General features: G+C 38.9%; 1 protein-coding gene across 2 annotated transcripts in view; it reads left to right on the forward strand.

Moving 5' to 3' along the window:
• The first annotated feature begins 1,024 nt into the window (after positions 1-1,024).
• The window catches only part of BRAF (B-Raf proto-oncogene, serine/threonine kinase), a 60,274-nt gene continuing 40,859 nt past the window's right edge, over positions 1,025-20,439 (forward strand). For both annotated transcript variants that reach the window (XM_010143809.1, XM_010143811.1), the window contains exons 1-2: positions 1,025-1,122; positions 11,028-11,291. In XM_010143809.1, coding sequence (XP_010142111.1) covers positions 1,039-1,122; positions 11,028-11,291 — 348 coding nt within the window. In that variant the 5' untranslated portion in view covers positions 1,025-1,038. The remainder of the gene's footprint in view (positions 1,123-11,027; positions 11,292-20,439) is intronic.

Consider the following 20,439-nt stretch of genomic DNA (forward strand, 5'->3'; position numbering starts at 1 on the left):
GTAGGTTGTCATGATTTCGAATATAAACCCGGTCTGCAAGCTGTACGTATTATAACCTGTGAAGCAGGAAAGACTTAAACTGAGGAAGTTAACAGGAATCTTTAAAATCCCTTTGGAAGAAGCACTGTTTGTATTATCTTCGTTTCTTCTGTCCTGGGTCCTAATAACTCTATAGTAATGTTTTCATGATAAATATGCTGAATAGCAGTACATACGAAAAGAGATTCTCCTTTCTTTGGCCCTCCTCCCCTGCTATAAATTTCTGACTTTAGTTGAAATAGCTTTAATCAATGCAGCATTATGGCTTTAAATGTTTGGGTTTGTGCTTCACTGCCTTTTTAGGTATGAATCAGGATTCATAATACTGTTCACCCGCAGTAGTCTCAAGTCCTGAAATGAACTCGTTCAAGATGTTGTGAAGAATAAGTAAGATGAGTTGTTTGATAGTACAATGCCATAAGTCTCTGTGCCCTAGAGGTAAATGTCTTTTTCAGATTACATCCAAAGTCTGTAAGACAACTTAAAAGGTAGACCGAGTATAGAAGTCAGGCTATAGTAGGTGTTGTTTAAGATCAAGACATCCTATTCCCATGCAAATAGAATGCTAGATCTAGATTTCAAGAATGTTGTTTACACAGATTGCTTCAGGCTTGATAGAAGAGCTCCTTGACTAAACTTTGTAGTACTGTAGAAGTTGGCTTGCAAAGTCTTGAAGGAAAATATTTAATATGATTTTGATAAGTGTCAAAAATAAACTGTTCTTAAAAGTTGTTTATTCAATGGTTCCTGAGTTTTAAAACCAAATTTAATTTTTCTCTGTATCTCAGAAGCAAGCTGTGTATTACTGACAGTGAATAAACAGGAGAGCTTTGTGCCCTTTTTTACTGATAATTAATTTTTTACTGATAACTTTTAATAAGGACTTCTGTTATTAAATATCAAGAAAATGTAATTTGTTTGCTTTAGAACAGTTGCTCTAGGCTCCTTTTGATTATAAAAAATTTTAATTTTCTGTTTTAGGTGTGGAATATCAAACAGATGATTAAACTAACGCAGGAGCATATAGAGGCACTGCTAGACAGATTTGGAGGAGAGCATAACCCACCATCAATATATTTAGAGGTAAGGTTACATTCGAATGAATGTGGTTAGATTAATGATGTGTTATCTTAATCTTATATGAAGCATCTTATGCGAAAACGGAGAATATTTGTAGTAAAAGAGAATATTCTTGTGTATTTGAAACTTAACTCTTGTCTCAGAGTTAGAAAGGGATGTGGTTCCTGGTATGCATCAGCAGGGGGGAAGGTCAGTAGCTTGGTCTGATAGTTATGCTGGTGCAACTGAAATGTAAAGCATCTTTTTTTGGTGCAAGCGAGGGGGGAGGAGTGTGTGTGTGTAATAGAAAAAGGCATACTCTGTTGTTAATAGCAAATACATACATATACACATGAAAATGTTTTATGAGACTAACATTGTTTTCAAAGCAGTTGACTTCACTTTTTTCCTCTTCGAAAAATAATCATGTAGAATCCAAAAGATTATATTAGTAGAAGGCAACTCCTTAAATACATAAAATTGTAGGGTGGAGTAATATTTTTAAGGTTTATTTAATTTGTAAACTATGAATTTCTGTATGATTTCATCACTCCAGATCATAAAGTTGCATCAACATTGGACCATTGAGAGCCTAAAAAAGGACTCTGTATAAGTTACATCTATTAGGAATTGAATGGCTATCACTTGCTCCAAACCCTGTGCTTTTCTTGGTGCTCTCAAGAATTGAAATAACTGAAGGTCAACCAGATTTCTTTTGGAGTCTTTTTAATTGTAATTGCTGCCTAAAGGCACTGATAATTAAAAATAAAGATCTTACTATTTGAGGTACTTCTGACTTTTATCTTAATATGTCAGAGTAGGGCACTAGCTTGATTATACAAATGTTGACATAAATGTCCTTAACGGTTAAAGTCAAATGAGGCCCTCTATAGTTGCTTTACTTATTGCTCATGTGAAATTGGAGTATTGAATGGGTGTTAATCACTATTTTAACCATTCAGTGGTACATAAACCCACCTCTGTGTTCACACAAACTGGTTCATTTCATATGTCTGGATTTAATATTATGACATGTATGCTAGCTTCAATATAAAACTGTAGTTGGTGACTACGAAGTGTGAAGCTTGAAGTAGATTTGCAAGTTTGATGGTTCCATGTGCCACGGAGATGAAACTGCAACTCTGGCTCCTCAACATGGTAGGGAAGCCTAGCAAGACAGAGCAGGCTGTTACTCTGGTGGAGTGAGTTGTGCTGGGATTCTGCTTTTTCAGTTGAATTATCCCGTGAGACAGAGCGAATCCTGTGAAAAGAGCCCACCATCATTGAAAAGCCTTGCTTTTCCCAGCTCTTTGCTGTGTGGTTCCTCTGCTTCCTTTGTTCAGGTACTTGCAGTACTAGAAGTGGCCAGCCACTTCCAGTGACTAACCTGGAAGGAAGATACTCTGGTTTTGATGGGTTAGATTGAACTTCTTCCCGATGAAGTCCAGTGAGCCCCAAAAGTGTTCTTAAGATTAGGGAAGGGGAAGAGCAGCCAAGAATGTAGAAAATGGAGCGAGAGGGGAACTTTTTATTTGGATCGTCATTAGCTTAGATTAGTCCATCCTCAGATGGACTGATTGAAGTGAATATGATTAAATGGTGCAAACCCATTATTTTAGTGCGTAGATTTCCTGTGGTAGAACTGAAGTGTGAAGGAGAAAAAAAGAAGAAATATATTACAGAGTACCTGCTACACTCAGAAGCAGGATTACCACCTACCTTGACTGTTCATTTCAACCCAGCAGCAGTTGTCTAGTGTGTCCTTTCTGACCTGTCCCACATTTTTGGCTGCTTTTTGACTTGATCAAGAGTAGAGAGGGGTTGCTTTCTGTTGTCAAGAGTTTACCTGGCAGCAATTTACCTGAATCTATTTGTCACTGCTAGAGCTCATGTTTTGATTTTTCTGTATTTCTCCACCTGTCAGAAAAAGGGCCAGAACAACCCTGGTTGCAACACAAAAGGATAAAGCTTTACGTAAAAAGCTCTGAATGTAGTGTGATGAAGTGTGGAAGAACACCCTTCTAGGAAATGTGGAACTAAGCAAATATAGCCGTTTTGATATGAGTAAAAAGAACAGGAGAGCGTGTAGAATACGTGTGGGTAGCTTATGTGTTCAATAGATAATTTGTCTGACATCTGCTAGAAATAGTAAACTCCCTACGTAGAGAGCTGCTGTGTGGTATCAGGCCTGTTGCTCAATTTCCATACCTGTCACCATCACTGACTTCTATGCATGGCCCCTGTGTCCCACCCAACCCATCACATCTAAGCTATGTCTTGGTCTTGATGCTCTGATCTGTGTACTATCTCCAAAATGCTTGAACAGGAAGGTAGTGTAACATACTCTATCCATCGTCTTCTGACTTGTATATTTTGATTGCTTTGCTGAAGTCTCGTGTCTGGCTGTAAAGTGCAGTGTTACTGTGCTTTTACCCAGAACCTGTGTGGATAATTTTGCTAGTCAGTTACTTGGACTGCATCACTTTTCCCTTTGTTTCCTTCCACTGCTCTGCTCCTTTTGCATCTTTCATAAATGTGAACGACTCTTAAAGACTTCTGTAGATAATGTGGTGTTGATCATCTCTTTTGAGTGCTATCAGCAAGCATTGTGAGCTTCTCTTAGCAAAAGTTGGAATTAGCCAAAGTTAATTGCTAGGTAAGTACCTGCAAATGAGCACTTTTGCTTTCACCCATACTGCCTTTCACTGTTACAAACATCTAGTTCTTGTAATGCTTTCTGCAAAAGCATGGCTTTTTGTATACCCGTGAAAAGCTTGTCAGCTATCCATCCATCTTCTGTTGTGTAGAGTTTCAATACAATAAGATTTGTTCAGTTCTTTTGTACTCCTGTCTGGCTTTATATTCTTTCTTACACGTCCTCCTAACTGCTGACATTTACAGAACTTGCAGCACCGCTTGCACTGGCTCCTGGCCTGTGCTGGAGCTGCCTCTAGTTGTGGTTGCACCTGATGACTAAATTGCATTTCAATTAAAAGTGGAAGAGAAGGGGCCGGGGGAGCTGAAGCACTCAAAGGAGATTGGAGAATTGAACAAGAAAATTAATTCTGAAAACAGAATGTTCAAAGGATGTAGTAAAATTATTTGTGCATTGAATATGAAACATACACATCATTTAAAATTAAAAATGAATTTATGCCTTAGTTACAGCTGCTCAAGAAAATATGAGCTAATCAGCTTTTGTTTGTGTGCTCATCTGAAAGTAGGAGGACAAACAGGTTTTTTTGTGGCAGGCTTTTTTTTTTTTTGGTAGAGGCAGTTCGATGCATTTTATATCAAAAGAACTTTAAAACTGACAGCTATTGTTGCAGCCATCATTTCAGGATTCATCAACTGACTGTGAAAGAGGAACAGATTTCTTGAAATATTGAAAGTGATTGACGTGTGCTGTGTTGCATATATTTTTATATATATATATATTCAGCATTTATTTAATTATTCCTGCCAGAGGGGGTACTCGGATTCAGGGGTATCTCCCTGACTTGAACCATCACTTCTCAGTGACAGTCCTAAAAAGATGCCTGGTGAGCAGTGGGAGCAGGGTCTGCATTCCTGGGAGTGGAAAATGTGCTTTGTTTGCAGCTGCCTGGGAGTGGAAAATAGAGCATGAAGCTGGAGAGCAGGGTGGCAGGTAGCTTGCCTCTCTCCACTTGGGGCAGGAAAGTAGGGCCTGAGGAAGGAGACCAAAGCTGCAGAGAAGCCTCTGAGTATGCGTATAAGGTAACAGGGGTGGGAGACAAAATGAACAAAAGAGGAAAAAAAGGACATTTGTAATCAGCCACACCATTTTTTCCCAGTTGTAATTAGTAATAGCTTTGGGAATCTTATCAGTGTTCTCTAATTTGATTACAAGAAAAACTTCCATTTGTTCCATCTGGAAGAAATAATAACTTTAGTAAGCAATGGCTGAATTAAAATCTAAAAATGGCTTGTAGCTAGAATTCTTTCTTAGGTTCTTAACTTCTCCCATCCCCTGTGTGTGAGCATGTGTCTCAGATCTAATGTACCCCTGGAAATCACTGTCAAATACTTGAAGTTACTGCTTGACTCAGACGTAGAAATACCATTAACGGCATTTTTGTTTTCTGCTAGAAAAGAGGCTGCAGGTGCTCTTCAGCAGGTTTTACCATACTTTTTTAAAACCTCTGTATCACAGCAGCTGAAAACACCAATGAATTTTGTCTTCCCACATAATTTCTTAGTGCATTCTATCTGTCCTTGAAGTGCTGTTTCCCAAAATACAGTTTGTGATTCACTGTGGAAAAACCCTTTTCTTAAAGATTTGTCTAAGTGTTATAAATATTGGAAATCTTTACTGCAAAGAAGTCTAATATTTTGATTCTGGGAAAATCTGTTAGCAAAACCAGTTAAAATATGCAGTTGTGTGTTCTTCCAGAGTGGCCATTGAAGTTAAGATTTTTTTTTTTGTCTCTCCAACAAAGTACTGATAAAAATGATAACCAAAGTTAAGGAAAGGAGAGTAAAGATCTGTGCATTTCAAGTTAACATTTGCAACAAGTGTTATTTACAAACTGAAATAGGTTGTACAGATCCAGACTGGCCAAGAGCAGTCAGCTTAAACTTGAAAAGGAGAGACCATGCTTAAATGACTTAATCAGATTTGTTAGCCTTTGTAGACTCTTAATGACTGTTCAGGAGGCCTTACCTACTTAAACTTCCAAACCGCGTTGTGTGTCCTTGAGTCGTAGTTATGTGTACAGTATCATCTACTAACACTTCATCTGTTGAACTGTTTCAATCCATCTGCATGTAAGTAGTATGGAAGTGTGGTGTGAAGTTGCATCCTGGACCTGTAGGTTACTTCAGTTAACAGTACAAGAGCAAGCTGCCTGCTTTTTTTATTCAGACTCCTCACAAAACAAAACAGTACACAAATGCATAGATAGAATGATAGTGATATCAATAAGTTTTAAAGCTCAGTCATCTTCCTAATACTGTCTTGAAGGAATCATCCTCTTTCCTACTCCTACTCTTGGAAGAGATTTTAAGTGAGAATCATGGGGGTAGAGGTATGTTCGTCCCCAACTACAGTGGGGGGTTTTTTGTTGGTTTTTTATTTTTCTTTCACCGGCATAATCTTTTCCTCAGCTGTCAGAGGCCATGCTGTTGCCATTTTTGAGAGTTTGGCAGTTGAATTTCAGGAGAGTACTTCATTCATTATTGCTGTATCTCTGAAGAATCCACACAGGAGGTCAAATTAATTAATTAAAGAAGATTACCTCTTTACTGATCTGAGATATGCCTATTGCAACAGCAGACAGATACAGTCTGAAACAGATCTTCGTGCTTAATCTCAGGTTGTTTCAGGCTGTTTGTGGGATTCCAGGAAAATGCTGACTCTGGGTACAGGCAATGGGAAATGTGGCAGTTCTCTGGGGATATTCACATTTATTTTTACCAGGCTCCTAACAGATGCTGATCAAATATGTTGGACCAAAACTGGAGTGTCTAAAGTTAGACTAAGTACAGATTTAGGAGTCTTACTAAATGAAGAAATCCTGACGTATGTAACTGTCTATCTTCAGCTCCCATTTAACTTAGTGGGATTTGTATTTGATCAACAGCCTAAAAGGTCAGACATCTTTTAAATAGAAACACAATCTCAGTGTCAGAGACTGGGAAATTGTGCTTTAGGCTTTTAAGAGTCTTGCTATGTGTGAATATTATCTAAAATTGATTGAGGAAGGGAGAGAGAATGGTTAAACCAGTTGATCTGCTTGAGCTTCGACTGTGTTTCTAACCAGATGTGGTAAGAGGCAAGGAGAAGGAGAAACCATGTTTTGCTGCTTGATTTTTGTCCCAGATTAATTTTTTAAAAATATTTCACATACTGCTTTTTATTTCCTGAGATGTTATTACTAGAATATAGAGCCCAGTTATGGCCCAAGAAGGCAAATTTCAAATTTAATATAAATAATATGTAATATGAAAATATGCATAATTTTGATAAAATCTCTTGTCAAAAGAACTCTGTTGGCCTATTGCTATAACAGCATGCAAATTCTGACTTCTGAGGTCAGTTTTTATTTTGTCAATAGGTTGCAACATTTAAGAAGTAACTTTAGCTCTGCTGCTCCTGAGTTGTATTATGTATTATGCAGTTGTATTATGGCATCTATATACATAAACATGACAACCTTTAATGCTTTAAATGAACTTGGCAGCTTACCATCCCTTTATACATTTTACTTAGTTGAAACCTCAGGAGTATTCTCGCATGTATGAGACTATATTATATGATACGTATATATACTGATATGCAATATAATTAAATTTTTTTTTCTATTTTAGCCATAGAATTATGTGTAGATTGACAAGATGTGCCAGTTTGACTCTATTAGTAGGTTTTCAAATACGTGTTTTTCTTTAACTTCGTGAAATACTGTAACTTCAGGCTAAGTTTGGAGTCCTGTAGCAATACAGCAAAGAAGCTTGTTGTTGAGGATAATATATGTTGTTATAGAGAATCTAAAGACAGATAGAGAAGCTGGAGGAGTTGAAAGCCTCATGACAAGAAGTATTACAACAACAAACACAAACTCAGCATCTTGCACCTGGGGCAAGGTGGCTGCCCGTGGGTGCAGGCAGTGGCTGGCTGGGTGGTGACTCTGCAGGAGAAGTACTGGGGAGTGCTGGTGAGCAGCAAGCGGAGCTATCCATAACCCACCTTCACGGTAACAACAGCGCAGCGCAGGCTGGGCTGCAAGCAAGCATGTAGCCAGTGCGAAGAGGGACCCATCTACTCCCTACTGGTGTGACTGCGTTAGGGCGGTGGTCAGCATGGAGAAGAGAAGGCTAAGGAGGAATCTGCAGCTCTTGCAACCTCAAGGAAGGGCCAGGCTCTCTTCAGGCCTGCACAGCAAAAGGGGAAGAGGCAATGACAGCCTCAAGTGAATTTCATAAGAGAAAATTGTTCATCATGAGAGTAGGTTTTGAGCCCTGGAACTGGTTGCCCAGAGATTGAGGAGTCTCTATCCTTCAAGACTTCCAAAACATGCTTTGGAAAGGCCTTGAGCAGCGTGGTTGAACTGTAAAATCAGCTCTGTGTTAAACAAGTGTTTGGATTAGATGACTTCCAGGAATACCTTCTAACCTTCCCCCTCCATCATTGTATATCACACTGAAAGCCAGATTTATGTTTTCTTGTAGAACATGACGCAGTTGTTGGGGATATGTACACTGAATTGATTTCATTCTCAATTTCATAAACTACTCTTCCTTCTGAAATGCCTTTAAAATCCTTAATTAATTGTTTGTACATTCAGCTTATTCTTCTTCATGCTAGATGCTGTGCAAACTTAAATTTTTTTGTTCGTTTTTGAAAAACAATGTTAGAAGTCAACCTTATAGTTGACCCAGAGGGCCTTGACTGACTCGAAGGTTTGCGTAGCTGTTGATACCTGTCTGCTAATATGGCTGTGCTGCTGCAGGTCTGTGTTGTAGATAGATTATGCCTCAGACTTGGCCTCTCTTTTAGCTAGAAATACTTGCCATAGGTCAGCTTTGCCATTGTAATACTCTTCGGTTTAACTCTGGAATAATTCTATGTTTTGACTTGGTGCTGTTAGCTGTGTAAGATTGATGGGTGCTAGTCATCAGCTGAAACCCGTGTCTTGCCGAAGTATTTCATCTTTGTGAAAATGAGATTTTATTGGAGCTATTCTGTTTCTGCTGCATGTACTGTTGTTCCTTCTCTATAAAAAGAATTTTTTTTTTTTAAAGAGAGAAATGTATTTAAAGCCTACTGATGCATTTCTAGCACCATTATGTCTTATTACAGGATCTTCTGCTGTGATGCTGACTAACAGTATAATGCTTGGGAGGTTTGGTGTCCATAAAAAATAGAGAGCTTTTCATGCAGAATTTAATGTTACAGAACCTGAAGTCAGCAGCAGCTCCCAGCTTTCCATGCTCATTGTTTATTCGCTTAAGATAAATCATTTGACTTTGAGTTTGCAGTAGTGACAGATTAAGCTTGCCAGTGTAAACATTGTAGGATTGAGTGTTTTGAAAGATGTGTGTAATTTTGTGAAGGAACTAAGCCCACAAGTATCCGGAAGCAATGTAATGTTGCATGTGTTCAAATAATATTTTGCAATGTTCATGAGAAAAGGAAGTAAGTATTTAGAAAAGTATTGGTGAAATGGTAACAGTTTGTGATTCTTAGTTTTTGTTTACTGAATATAACTCTTGACACATGGAGCTTTTACTGGAATTTACATGAAAAGTAAGGAAGTAGGAGAGAGGAGAGAGACACTTGTGCTACTATACAGCCAAAAAATGCTGTTATTTTTAATTAGGTAACTTTTCAATTTCCTTCTGACAGTAGAATTGGGCTAGAGTGAAAATATTTTTGTTTTATGTCTCTGAGTTTGGGGTCTATGTGTGAAACTTAAGGCATCTCTTCAGTTTTTAAAAGAAACAGTAAGTGTTCTTAGTTCCCTGCAGCTTATGTCCATTTATTAAAACTGGAACCCATAGAATTTAGAATTTGAAAGCATAGTGTTCACCGCCATTCTTTAAAATGCTTTTTCCTTCTTAGTCCTCACTGTCAAATTGTTGTTCTCTTTGTTAACACCGAGGAGATGGTGACACAAATTTTGAAGAGAAGTCCATCCTGGAGGATGCTAAACCTTCATAAAAGTGGGGACGGGTGGGGCAACCAATGTTTACTTGACAAAATCAGCCTGGCTTAGGTGAACCTGCTCATACAACCCGCAGAAAAAAGTTTATAGTAAAATATTGTATTTGTGGCAGCACTATTGAATAGTACTTATTTTTTCTCTTAACTTCAATGGGTTTTTTTCTTCTATGTGCAAACCCTGCAGACTTTTTTTGGTTAATTTCATTTTCCTGTAACTGTGATTAGCAACATGTTACGCACAGAAAACTTGAGGAAAAATTTTTTTTTAAAAAAGTATCCTTCCCTAACACAAATATCCTTTGTGGCATTGAAAATTTAGGCAGTGTGGCATAGATCTTGGTCTTGCAGGAGAGCTAAGTAGAAAATTCTTTTCCTTGCTGCTTAGAAGTTAGGTCTGTAAGATCGTTGTTTCTTGTTGTCTGAAAGGGTCTAAAACATCCTTAAAACTGACGTGCTTATGTAGCATGAAACATATGTTCCCTAACTGCTTCAGATTTTTGAAGATGTTCTGTCCTAATTTATATGCAGAATACATAATTCTGATACTTAGATACAGATCAGAATTTTCTTGTTACAAAGTTGATGGAAAAAAGCTTTAAACAAGAATACCATATATACTGTGTACACATGTCTATACATCTATACATATTTGTATTAGAGAGCTTGGCAACAATGTTTAACGTGGCTGCATTTAATAAAAACTTCTTGGGCAAATTTAATGTTACTGAATTTTTTTGTTTAAGAAACTTGGTCAGTGTGTAATCAGCTTTTACATAAACTTGGTGGAGAATGAAATCTCATACAGATGTTAATTCTTTCGAAGGATCACTTTTCCATATTTACAGATGACTTTTTAACAGGGCAAACTTCCTCGTGTTCTAGGTGAAATAAAGGTGTTTTGTACTATCTGGTTTGAAAGGATAGTGCCAGAGGTGAAGGATGGTGAACAGTGAGCTAGGAGAGTTGTCAGACAGAGATAGTAAGAAGCAGATTTCAGCTTTCTCTTAATTATTGCATTAGATGTATTTAGCTGTCATTCCAACAGAGAATGATAAATTTAGCTGTTGCACAGTAATTCAGCAATGCAGCTGACAACATTTGTTAGAGATTGCTGTTGTCTTTAAAGTGGTTTTGAATTAGACTATTTAGTGCAGGTGCTTTGCAACTGTGACTTACGATGTCTTTTATCCACCTACCCATTCAGTCAATTAAAAAAATAATTAAAACAGCTGCTCTTTCTTCTCAGGCCTATGAAGAGTATACCAGCAAACTAGATGCCCTGCAGCAGAGAGAACAGCAGTTATTGGAATCCATGGGGAATGGAACAGATTTCTCTGTCTCCAGTTCAGCATCAACAGATACAGTTGCATCATCATCCTCGTCTAGCCTCTCTGTAGCACCTTCATCCCTTTCAGTTTATCAAAACCCTGCTGATATGTCACGGAATAACCCTAAGTCTCCACAGAAGCCCATTGTTAGAGTCTTCCTGCCCAACAAGCAAAGGACTGTGGTGAGTCAGTTTCTATTCACATACTTGTAAACTCACTATTTCCTGTATCTCTCCCTCTGTTTGCAAAAGTTAATTTAGGAGCTGAAAAAATACTTGTGTGGAGGTCAAAGAGGTGGCATGATGAGTATTTGTGCTCTGTCATGCTAGTTGTTTTGGTATGTTGGGTGTTTTCTACAGGATTAACACAAAGATGTCCATTATAGCAATAATACAGAATAGAAAACTTTAAGAGTTTTATAACGATGAAGATACCTAAGAAATATTTTTTCTCAAATCAGCTTTCTTGGATAAATAGTAATCTACCATTTTACAATGATTAGGAGGGAGCAGGAAGCTGTTTCTTGTATTATACAAAATTATTGATCGGTTTAAACAGGGCAAGATTGGGGAAAGTAAGTGTTTTTTCGGTGTTGTCAAAATTATTAGCAGCAGGGAATGCTTTAGAGCAAGTAACATCCTCCTGCATCTAAAGAAGTCCAGGCAGAATCACTTGGGGTGGTTTTTTTCCTTTTTTTTTTTTTTTTCTTTTCCTCCCCTCTCACTGTAGTGTGTGTTTCGTATTGGGACCCTAGTGATATCTGGCCCACTGGAGAGAACTGGCTAGGGGTAGAACATGGTTGCTGTTAGGAGAGGCACGAAGTATTGTCTGCAAACTGCTCAAAAAACTAGTGTTTATCAGTTTTAACAATGTTAGAGTGATTGTGTTCTACGGTGAACTTGCCACTGGCTGCTGCCAGAGAAGAGCCCCAAAGAGGAGATATAAGGACTGCCTGAAACAATACCTCAGCCTTGGCCATATTGACCACCATCAGTGGTCCACCCTGGCCTCCAATCGGGAGATCTGGAGACACACCATACATAACGCTGATGTCTCCTTTGAGAGCACGCGTAGAATCAGTCTCGAGGAGAAAAGACAGAGCAGAAAGAATCGTGCCTCGACTGTACCACCCAAGGAGACCTTCAGGTGTGCTCTTTGCAACCGATCTTGCCTATCCCACGTTGGCCTTTTCAGCCATCAGCGCGCTTGCAAAGCCCTTCCCAAATCTTCATCCACGAAGCCAAGCCATGATGAGAATGATTCATGGCACATCGTGGAAGAAGAGTTGACTTATTGCTGGCTATTTAATTGTGTGTTAATAGGAGGATTTTTTTATCAGTTAAGAGCTGCCCACTGAAGGGCCTTGGTATGTGCTGTAGAATAACAGTCTGCAAACTGTGATACATTAAATTACTGACAAGCCACTCTCTAGGCTCTGCTTTGCAAGGCAGAGCATACTCCTCGCTTAGAAGGGGAGCTGTGGTCCCAGAGAAAGCAGGAAGTGAATGGATAGCACAGCCAGTGTCCATGTGAAGCCAGTGGTTTTTGCAGCAGTCATATATTGCCTGTCACTGGACCATGACTGCCTGTGGAAACGTAGCTGCTAGCAAGAAGAAAATCTAAACTGAATAGTGGGAACATGTCCTCCCTCTTCCTCTGCCACTTCCATCCCTCTGTCCCCCTGCCCCACTGAACAAAAGAGATCATAAGACTTACAGCGGGAACGACAGTTTTAAAGGCAGTTGTTTTCACCTGATTTTTTTTTTTTAATATTGCTTAGTTGTTAAAGATACTGCTAAAGATAGAAAGTAGTGTTTGGGTTTTGACCTAGAGAATGGGGGTTTGATGTGAACTACGACCACTGCAAGGTGATTTTGTTGTCTGCCTGAGGTATGGCTAGGCATGTAGTATACCCACATTGTGAAATTTGGAGACTCTGGTTTCTTCATCTCTTCTGTTCCACCCTGTCTGGCTACTGTAGCCGCAGCCCCTGTGATGGGGCTGTTCCACAAGTCATTTTTGTTTCTTTCTTACAAAGAGTCACAGTATGTTGCTTCCTGCATTGTTCTGTGCATTTCCTTTTCTGTCTGTCCTGTGTGTTCTCTCATCCTCTAGTCCATATAGTATATTTCTAGTCTTACTCTTTTCTCCCCATTTGCAGTATTCCTCTTGTGCTCCTTCCCCTCTCCGCTTTTTTACCTCCCCATCAATCCTTTTATCAGAGGTCTGGTAAGGCTTTTCTCAAGTGTGAGCTCTTTTGCTTTTGAAGGAATCATTTTATATAGTTTATAATTATGAAATATATGACATCAAACTTGTAGGCAAGAATTGATTTTTTATGGTCAAATGTGTGTGTTTCACCAAGTGTAAGTTATTTCTGAATAGGCGAATCTGATTACAAGTTAGGAAAAAGAGGCAATTGAATTTGTGTGAACAAGGTGGTATAATTTTGGGCCAGTACGGAACCATCTTGCCTCATTCGAGACGTGGTTTTATGCATGTTGCTGGTCCATTCTAATCCAAGTAAAACAGGTTGTTTTCAACCAATGCATCTTTGATTTCATAAGAAACAGTAACAGATTGCCTTGGTATGCTCAAAAAACATATCCAAGACTGCTTTTCCCAGGCTAGTGTTTCTTCTCGCTTTTATCTCTAAGCTTTGAGGGTTTTGGTGAATGATGCGATTCTCTGGTATTAGTCATGTTTGTTGGGAGCTGGAAGATTTAACCAGAGACATAAAGTTCAAGAATGCCAGCTTGTCTGTTGCCATGTCTTGACTGTCATTTGATGAGGTAATTATAGCACTTAGCATTAGAACTCAGTGACTGGCTGCGGGGCGATAGTAGTATTTTTCCAGCTGTGAATCCAAATGCTCTTCCCTGGCTTTAGGTGGCAAATGTGGTTCAAGTTTGATATAGGAGGGGAGAGCTCCAGCTCTCTACTGCAGTCTAAACACCATTTACCTTACCAGTCTAGACCTGCAACTTGTTTCCAGCTTCCTAAATGTGCAACACTAACAGTAGAGCTTAAGGAAAATCTATAGTCTTATGCTGTGGTATAAAAAAACAAAATTAAAAAAAAATAATGGTACCAATAAAAGAGTAGGAGACAGACTAGTGGTGGAGGGAAGATGCAAGTCCCTTTAATCTGCAGTCTGGAATAATTAAGTCTGTAGATGTACTTACATAAAGGAACAGACAGATGCCTGCAGATGCAGGGAGGCGTGAGCTACATGTCTGGGATTGCTGGCTGGAAGCTTAGGTTGACAGGATTCAGCTTCATGTGCTGTATATCAAGAGGGAAGTCAGCTCCAGTTCTGCTAGGAGAGACCCCATTTTTGGTTGAAATTGTTATTCTAAATAAAAAAATTATGCTTGGGTCTAGTCAGCAGACACTGCAAATTAATGGTTCAGCTTTGACTCAAGGAGACAGCTGACTTTTTACTTCAGTTTTACATGATGCTTGGATCTGGTTACATTAGTAAGTCGAACTTCTTTTTTAATAGACCTGGTACATTATATCCACTTTAGAGCTGGGAAATGGTGCTTATACAAACTCCAGGTGTTGGAGTTCTTGGTCTTGGCGCTGCAGTTATATTTCTCTGAAATTTGAAACAGAGCTCATGTTATTGAGAAAGTTGGGAATTTCTTGTATGACAACTCTTAACATGGTTGCTCCATTTTCAGTATTTATTGATCCTACACATCATCTGCTGAAAACTAAGGAAATTCCAGACCAGAAGCAAACCCAGTTCAGGAGTTACAGCTTAAAGTGAAGTTCTAACTGCAAGAAGCTAGATGATAGTCTACCATACAGCAGTTTTCAGTGAACACTGAGATTACTTGCTGTAGTACTTTGTCCTCTCAATGGGCAGAGAAGAGTTATGCATGTCTTAAACTTTCTTTGAAACCTCTGGCTCTAAAAACAGACTTGTGGTGTCTCACTTGTGCCCATTAACTGAACCACTTGCTTCTGTTCCCATTATGGTAGTTCAGGATTTTCATGGGAGGGGGATTTTTTCAGGGATTTCCTCATGGGAGAGGAAAGATGCTCTTAAAAATTGCAGTGTTGCAACAAGCTTCCGCCCACCCCAGCCTTAAATGCTTTAGGTTAATATCTACTTCTGAAAAAAATCTTTTTTTAATATCACAATAATATTTTCAGTCTCCAACCACAGAACCACTTCAGGAGGTGAGAAATCTTGTCAGATACCAGGGAGTCTTTGTTTATTTTTGTCTGGGAATGCAATGACAGTTCTTAAACTGACTTAAAATAACTGAAATTAAATTTGTAATGAAGAACCAACCTCCTCGTTTATCTTCGATCATACTCTGAAGCAGTCCCAAGTACTACAACAACTTTCTGCTACTTGTTTAGAGCTGTTTAAAATGCAGGAAATTGGATGAAGGAAGAGAGTAGCAAGGAGAAGATGCCCACATTTTTTACTAGCAACTGCTCTGTTACTTGAGAGTTGTCTATGTTTTTTGTTTATTAGTAATGTTGTTTGTGTGTGGGATCAAACAAATATATCTGTTTGAATTGGCTGTAGTTAGAAATACAGTGTGAAGAAACTGATGGAGTACAAAGAAATAAGACCACACTGATCAGTGTAAGTGATTTTGGTGCATAGGTGATGTAGCTAATGGCAAGTTTCTTTGTACATGTCGTGATAAAGCAGAGTGGATAAAAAGTTTGTCCTAATGTAGGAAAAGGTATAAAGGTGCTTCCTTGAAAGCCTAGCCAGTAAGTGGTGGAGCCTACAACTGCTCATCAGTTAGCAGTCGAAGTTGGCATCTCGATGCAGCTGGTGACACAGCACGGTTAGAATGTAAATTTTTGAAAGCAAAACCATGCTTATGCCCATAATGCAGAGCAGTAGATGTCTGAAACGTGTATCTTCCTCGTTCCCCAGTGGCAGGATTCAACTGGCAAGTTAAATATTTTTTGGAGAAGCATTCTCTATAGATGTGACAAGGATGTCTGTGTGGATTTTGGTCTAGTTCAGAGAAGGATGTTGAAATAATAAAAATGCTAGATGATAAAAGTCTACCTGAGATTTTCAGTTACTTTGCAGAACAATTCAACAAGGCTTATCCAAACAGTGGATGAGAAAGATGCAGGGAAGAATTAGTTTAAAGCTTGTTTGGGTTTGGGATCTGAATGGCTGTGGGACGGATAGTAGCAAAACTGCTAATTAAGGGAGAGCTTTTGGATAGGAGGAGGTAAGAAATTAGATCTTGAGCTGACTACTAGAAATCTGAGAGATTATGTTAGATGCTGAGACTTGGTTTTGGTGGAAGGGAGACAGTTTTGAATGGGAAGTGTGGCATTAGTGTGTCAGCATAAAAGCACAAGTTACATTTACTGGTGAGATTTCGGAGAGAATGTGTGGAGCCAGAAGAGAACATAACCTTGTGGGACCCTTAGGTAACTGTGCTATGGATTAGGATTTTTTTTTTCCCCCCCCAAAAATTATGTGATTATGTGGTTGAATGTGCAAGTAGAGAGAGAAAAGAAGCAGAAGATAGTCATACAAATGAGCAGAAGATGACATGTAGCTGGTTACTGGAGAGGAGTAGTAATTCAAGGAGAATGGGGGTTAAAAGGTGATCCACAGGTATGGGAAGAAGTTATTAAAGATCTGAATGGGATAACTTCAGTTTGATGTAAGAGGCAGAAGACTGAAAAAGTTTCAAATTAACCGAAGCAGAGAAGTTCCAGGCAATGAGCATAAACAGCTTTCTATGAGTTTAAAGATTACAAGAATATGGTACTTACACATAGGACAAGATTTAAGCATTTTTTGAGATTGCTTCTAGTTGTGTGATTTGCACCTCCCTCCACCCACCTTGAGGGCTTGGGGGAGGTGGGTGGTTTTTGAACACCTGGATAAAGTATCTTTTGCAGGTCTTCGGGACTGCCAATTTTGCCTTCCTCTGTAAAAGCTAACAATACAGTTAAACTTATTTAGGAATTTCACCTGTTAGATTGCTTGCTTACTGTAGACCTTAAGACATTAGTAAGACTTTTTAGACAGGTTTCCTGTGGCAGTCCTGTTGTGGCTGGTTCCTTATTGTAAAGTGTTCTGAGACCCTGGATGGAATAAATATTTTGTGGATGTATCCGGAGTGTAATTCTGTCGCAATGGAAGAGTACAAGAATGAGGCAGGCAGTGTGATATTTTCCCCAAGTTGTTTTCCAAATTGGAGCTATTTGTCACTCAGGAATTCTATGAGTTTAAGTGTTTTATGTGGTAACCCTCCATTCTGTCTCCATTAAACCCGTGCTATGGATACTAGAAGTTTGTGTCTTGTGGTAAGGAATTCCATGCGCATGATTATACATGGTGTGAGTAATCGTATACTGTGTTGGCCTTTCAATCTGCTACATGCTAGCTGTCTATACTTTTATACTGAAGGAAATAAAGGATTCTGAGAAAAGCCATTTAATACAAAGCCTAGTAAACAAGAAGTGGCTAAAACTAGTCATAACTTAGGAACAATGTTAGGAGGTTTCTAGTCTTGTGGTGAAGTCTAGTAGGAAAGAAGAGAATGGAGTAGAGGGGCTTCTAACTCAAGTACTTTATGAACAAGATCATATAACTTTCTTAGATTAGCAACCCTGAATGGTTTTGATTACCCAAGAAATCTCTTCCAGCTAAGTACTTATGGTGTGGGAACAAACAGTCTGAAAGCAAATGAGCAGTCCTGAATGCTGGTGTGCTGGAGCATGGAAAGTTAGAAAAAAATGTTTACACGTTAAGGAATGATGGGCAGTTGAAAAGCATCAGCTGTTGATGGTTCTTACTCTCAATCTGGGTGTACCCTGTTGCTGTCTGCTGCACACTGGTAGCTTATAGGGGAAATGTTTGCTTTGTGTCCTTTGACCGTCTTGGTGGAGTTGTCATAAGAGTGGTAAGGAGTCTCTGCTGCTTTGCTTAGTGAGTTTATAGGGGGTTCTTTCTCACACCTCTGTGGCGTGCTTTCTTTCTGTGAGCATGAACAAGGAGTGGATTTGGTAGTTTTGATTTTCATTTCTGTCCGTAATGGTCTGAATAGTGACAGTGGAACTAGGAGGGGGGGAATAAAAACGAATAGCAAATGCTGTTCTTGCTTTGAGAAAGCTTAGCAACCTTCAAGTTCTTCAGCTGTCTGCAGAACCTGGGTAGGATAAAATCATTGTGCCTTTTCACACACCATGAGGTGTAAAAACTTCATATATGACAGCTTCTAAACCAAAAGTAATACTTCGGTAAAAAAAGTTTCCCTTTCTCCTGTGTTCAGCTATAGAAGATTGTGTGGGTTTTTTGGTTGTTCTTTGTTTTGCTTTTATTTAGTTTAAGAGTAATTACAGGTTAATTGTCTAAAAAACCAGCATAAAATTGGGGCAGTAGAGTTCTTTTCCACTTTATTATTTGTTGGTATGCTTCATATAAGTGTCACAGGTGTATATATTTATTAGAAAGTTCATGAAAGTTTTTAAAATGCACATGTGAGACTGAGCCTCTCAAAGGGAGAATTTGTATTTTTAAGACTTACAGAAACTAAACAGGATTGCAAGTGCTGTGCGTGGGGACAACTATTACTTCAGGTTTCTCATTCTTCTCACACCTTGGTTAATTAGTACATCTGCCTTTTAATTAGACAAGCAATCATGTGGTCCTTTCTGCAGTTGTAAAGACTGGAAGAATCAGATATTTTTACCCTGCCTAAATTCTTCGCATAAATTAATTCATCATGCGTGCACAACCGAGCTCCTTCAAATGTTCTGGTTTTAAATCTAGTACATGATACATTTCTTTTGAATTAAGATTTGTATCCTACTTTCTGGAGTTTATGCTGTGAGCTTGTGCCTGAAGCCTACTGAGTAGTAAGCGCTGGATTTCTGTAGGCACTCAAGCTGTCCTACCAGTTTCACCTGTCAAGTATAAGGAAATTTCAGGTGGCTGAATAAACTGGTTTCCTGCTTTTAGTTACCCACTTACTTTAACATGATGAGGTTTTTCTAATCAAAAACAATTAAAAATTCTCATGTCATATCAAACATGCAGCAGAAACCAAGTGTATCAGTTGCATATGCCAATGGATGCTTGCTGAATGTATTTGAATGTTTTGGAATTTTATGCATCGTATGATCAGACTGATAGAATTAATTAAATGGTAGCTTACTTTCAAGTAAATTTTACTTGATACTTTTTTTTTTTTAATACTTAGATCATCAGGGAGAACTGTTGGCCTACCTATCTTATTGCTGAAAGGCAAAATCAACTTAGAGCCTAAATTACCGGGTTTTGTTGGGAAGAAATACAGCCATGAAAGACCTCTTTTAGGCTGCCAATAAGCAAACAAAATTCTATTACATCAGAAGAGTTGTACAATCAAATAGATTTCACAGCTGCCATGAGAAAGTCCTCCATGTCTAGGAAAGCCTGAAGAATGTGTCTTTGGGAGGTGTTTAATGAAGCAAGGTGAGCAGCAGTGCTAAAGCAGACTGTACCAGGGTCTTGCATGAGTGGAGCTAATTTTCTTCAAAGCAGCTCATGTAGTGCTGTGCTTTAGGCTGGTCACCAAAACAGCACTAACAACACAGCAGTGTTTTAGCTATTGCTGAGCAAAGCTTGCACAGGGTCAAGCCCTTGCGTTTCCTACTGCTTCTCCAAGCAAGTAGGCTCAGGAGGGGCATAGTGGGGACAGCTGACCCAAGGATATTTCATGCAGTGTAACATCATCCTCTGCAGTAAAACGGAGGGGAGTTTTTCCAGAGTTGCTATTGCTCAGAGACTGGCTGAGCATCAGTCTGCTGGTGGAGAGTGGTTGCTTCTGCATTGCTAGGAAATTTTTTCCCTCACCCCCACCCCACACACCCCCTCCCCCACTTAATAAATTGTCTTTATCTTGATCTAGGAGTTTTCTTGCTTTTGTTCTTTCAGTTCTCTTTCCCCATCCCACTGGGGGCAAAGAGAGTGAGCAGCTGGGTTGTGCTTAGCTGCCTGCCAGGGTTAACCCACCATATGCTCAGTTGCTATACTCAATATTGGATAAATTAAAAGTAGAGTGTGTTGAAAGGAGAATAACTTAATATACTTCAATTTTATTGGCACACAGTCTTAGATTGCAAAGTCAAACAATATTGAAAACTTGCCATTATAAAATCAATTGCTTGTCATCTAGAATGCCTTGGGTAACATTGATCACTGCTTTTTAAGAGTATTCCTCAAGTGAGGATAGCTTAGTGATTTCTTAAGAGATGGAGAGTCTGTCTGTAGAAAATAATGAATGATAGAGGGAAATATTGTTGGAGTGTGTTTCCTTTACCTCATGATGTACACCA

This window comes from Buceros rhinoceros, unplaced genomic scaffold, assembly GCF_000710305.1.
Source record: "Buceros rhinoceros silvestris isolate BGI_N320 unplaced genomic scaffold, ASM71030v1 scaffold23069, whole genome shotgun sequence".
In the NCBI taxonomy this organism is placed as follows: Eukaryota; Metazoa; Chordata; class Aves; order Bucerotiformes; family Bucerotidae; genus Buceros; species Buceros rhinoceros.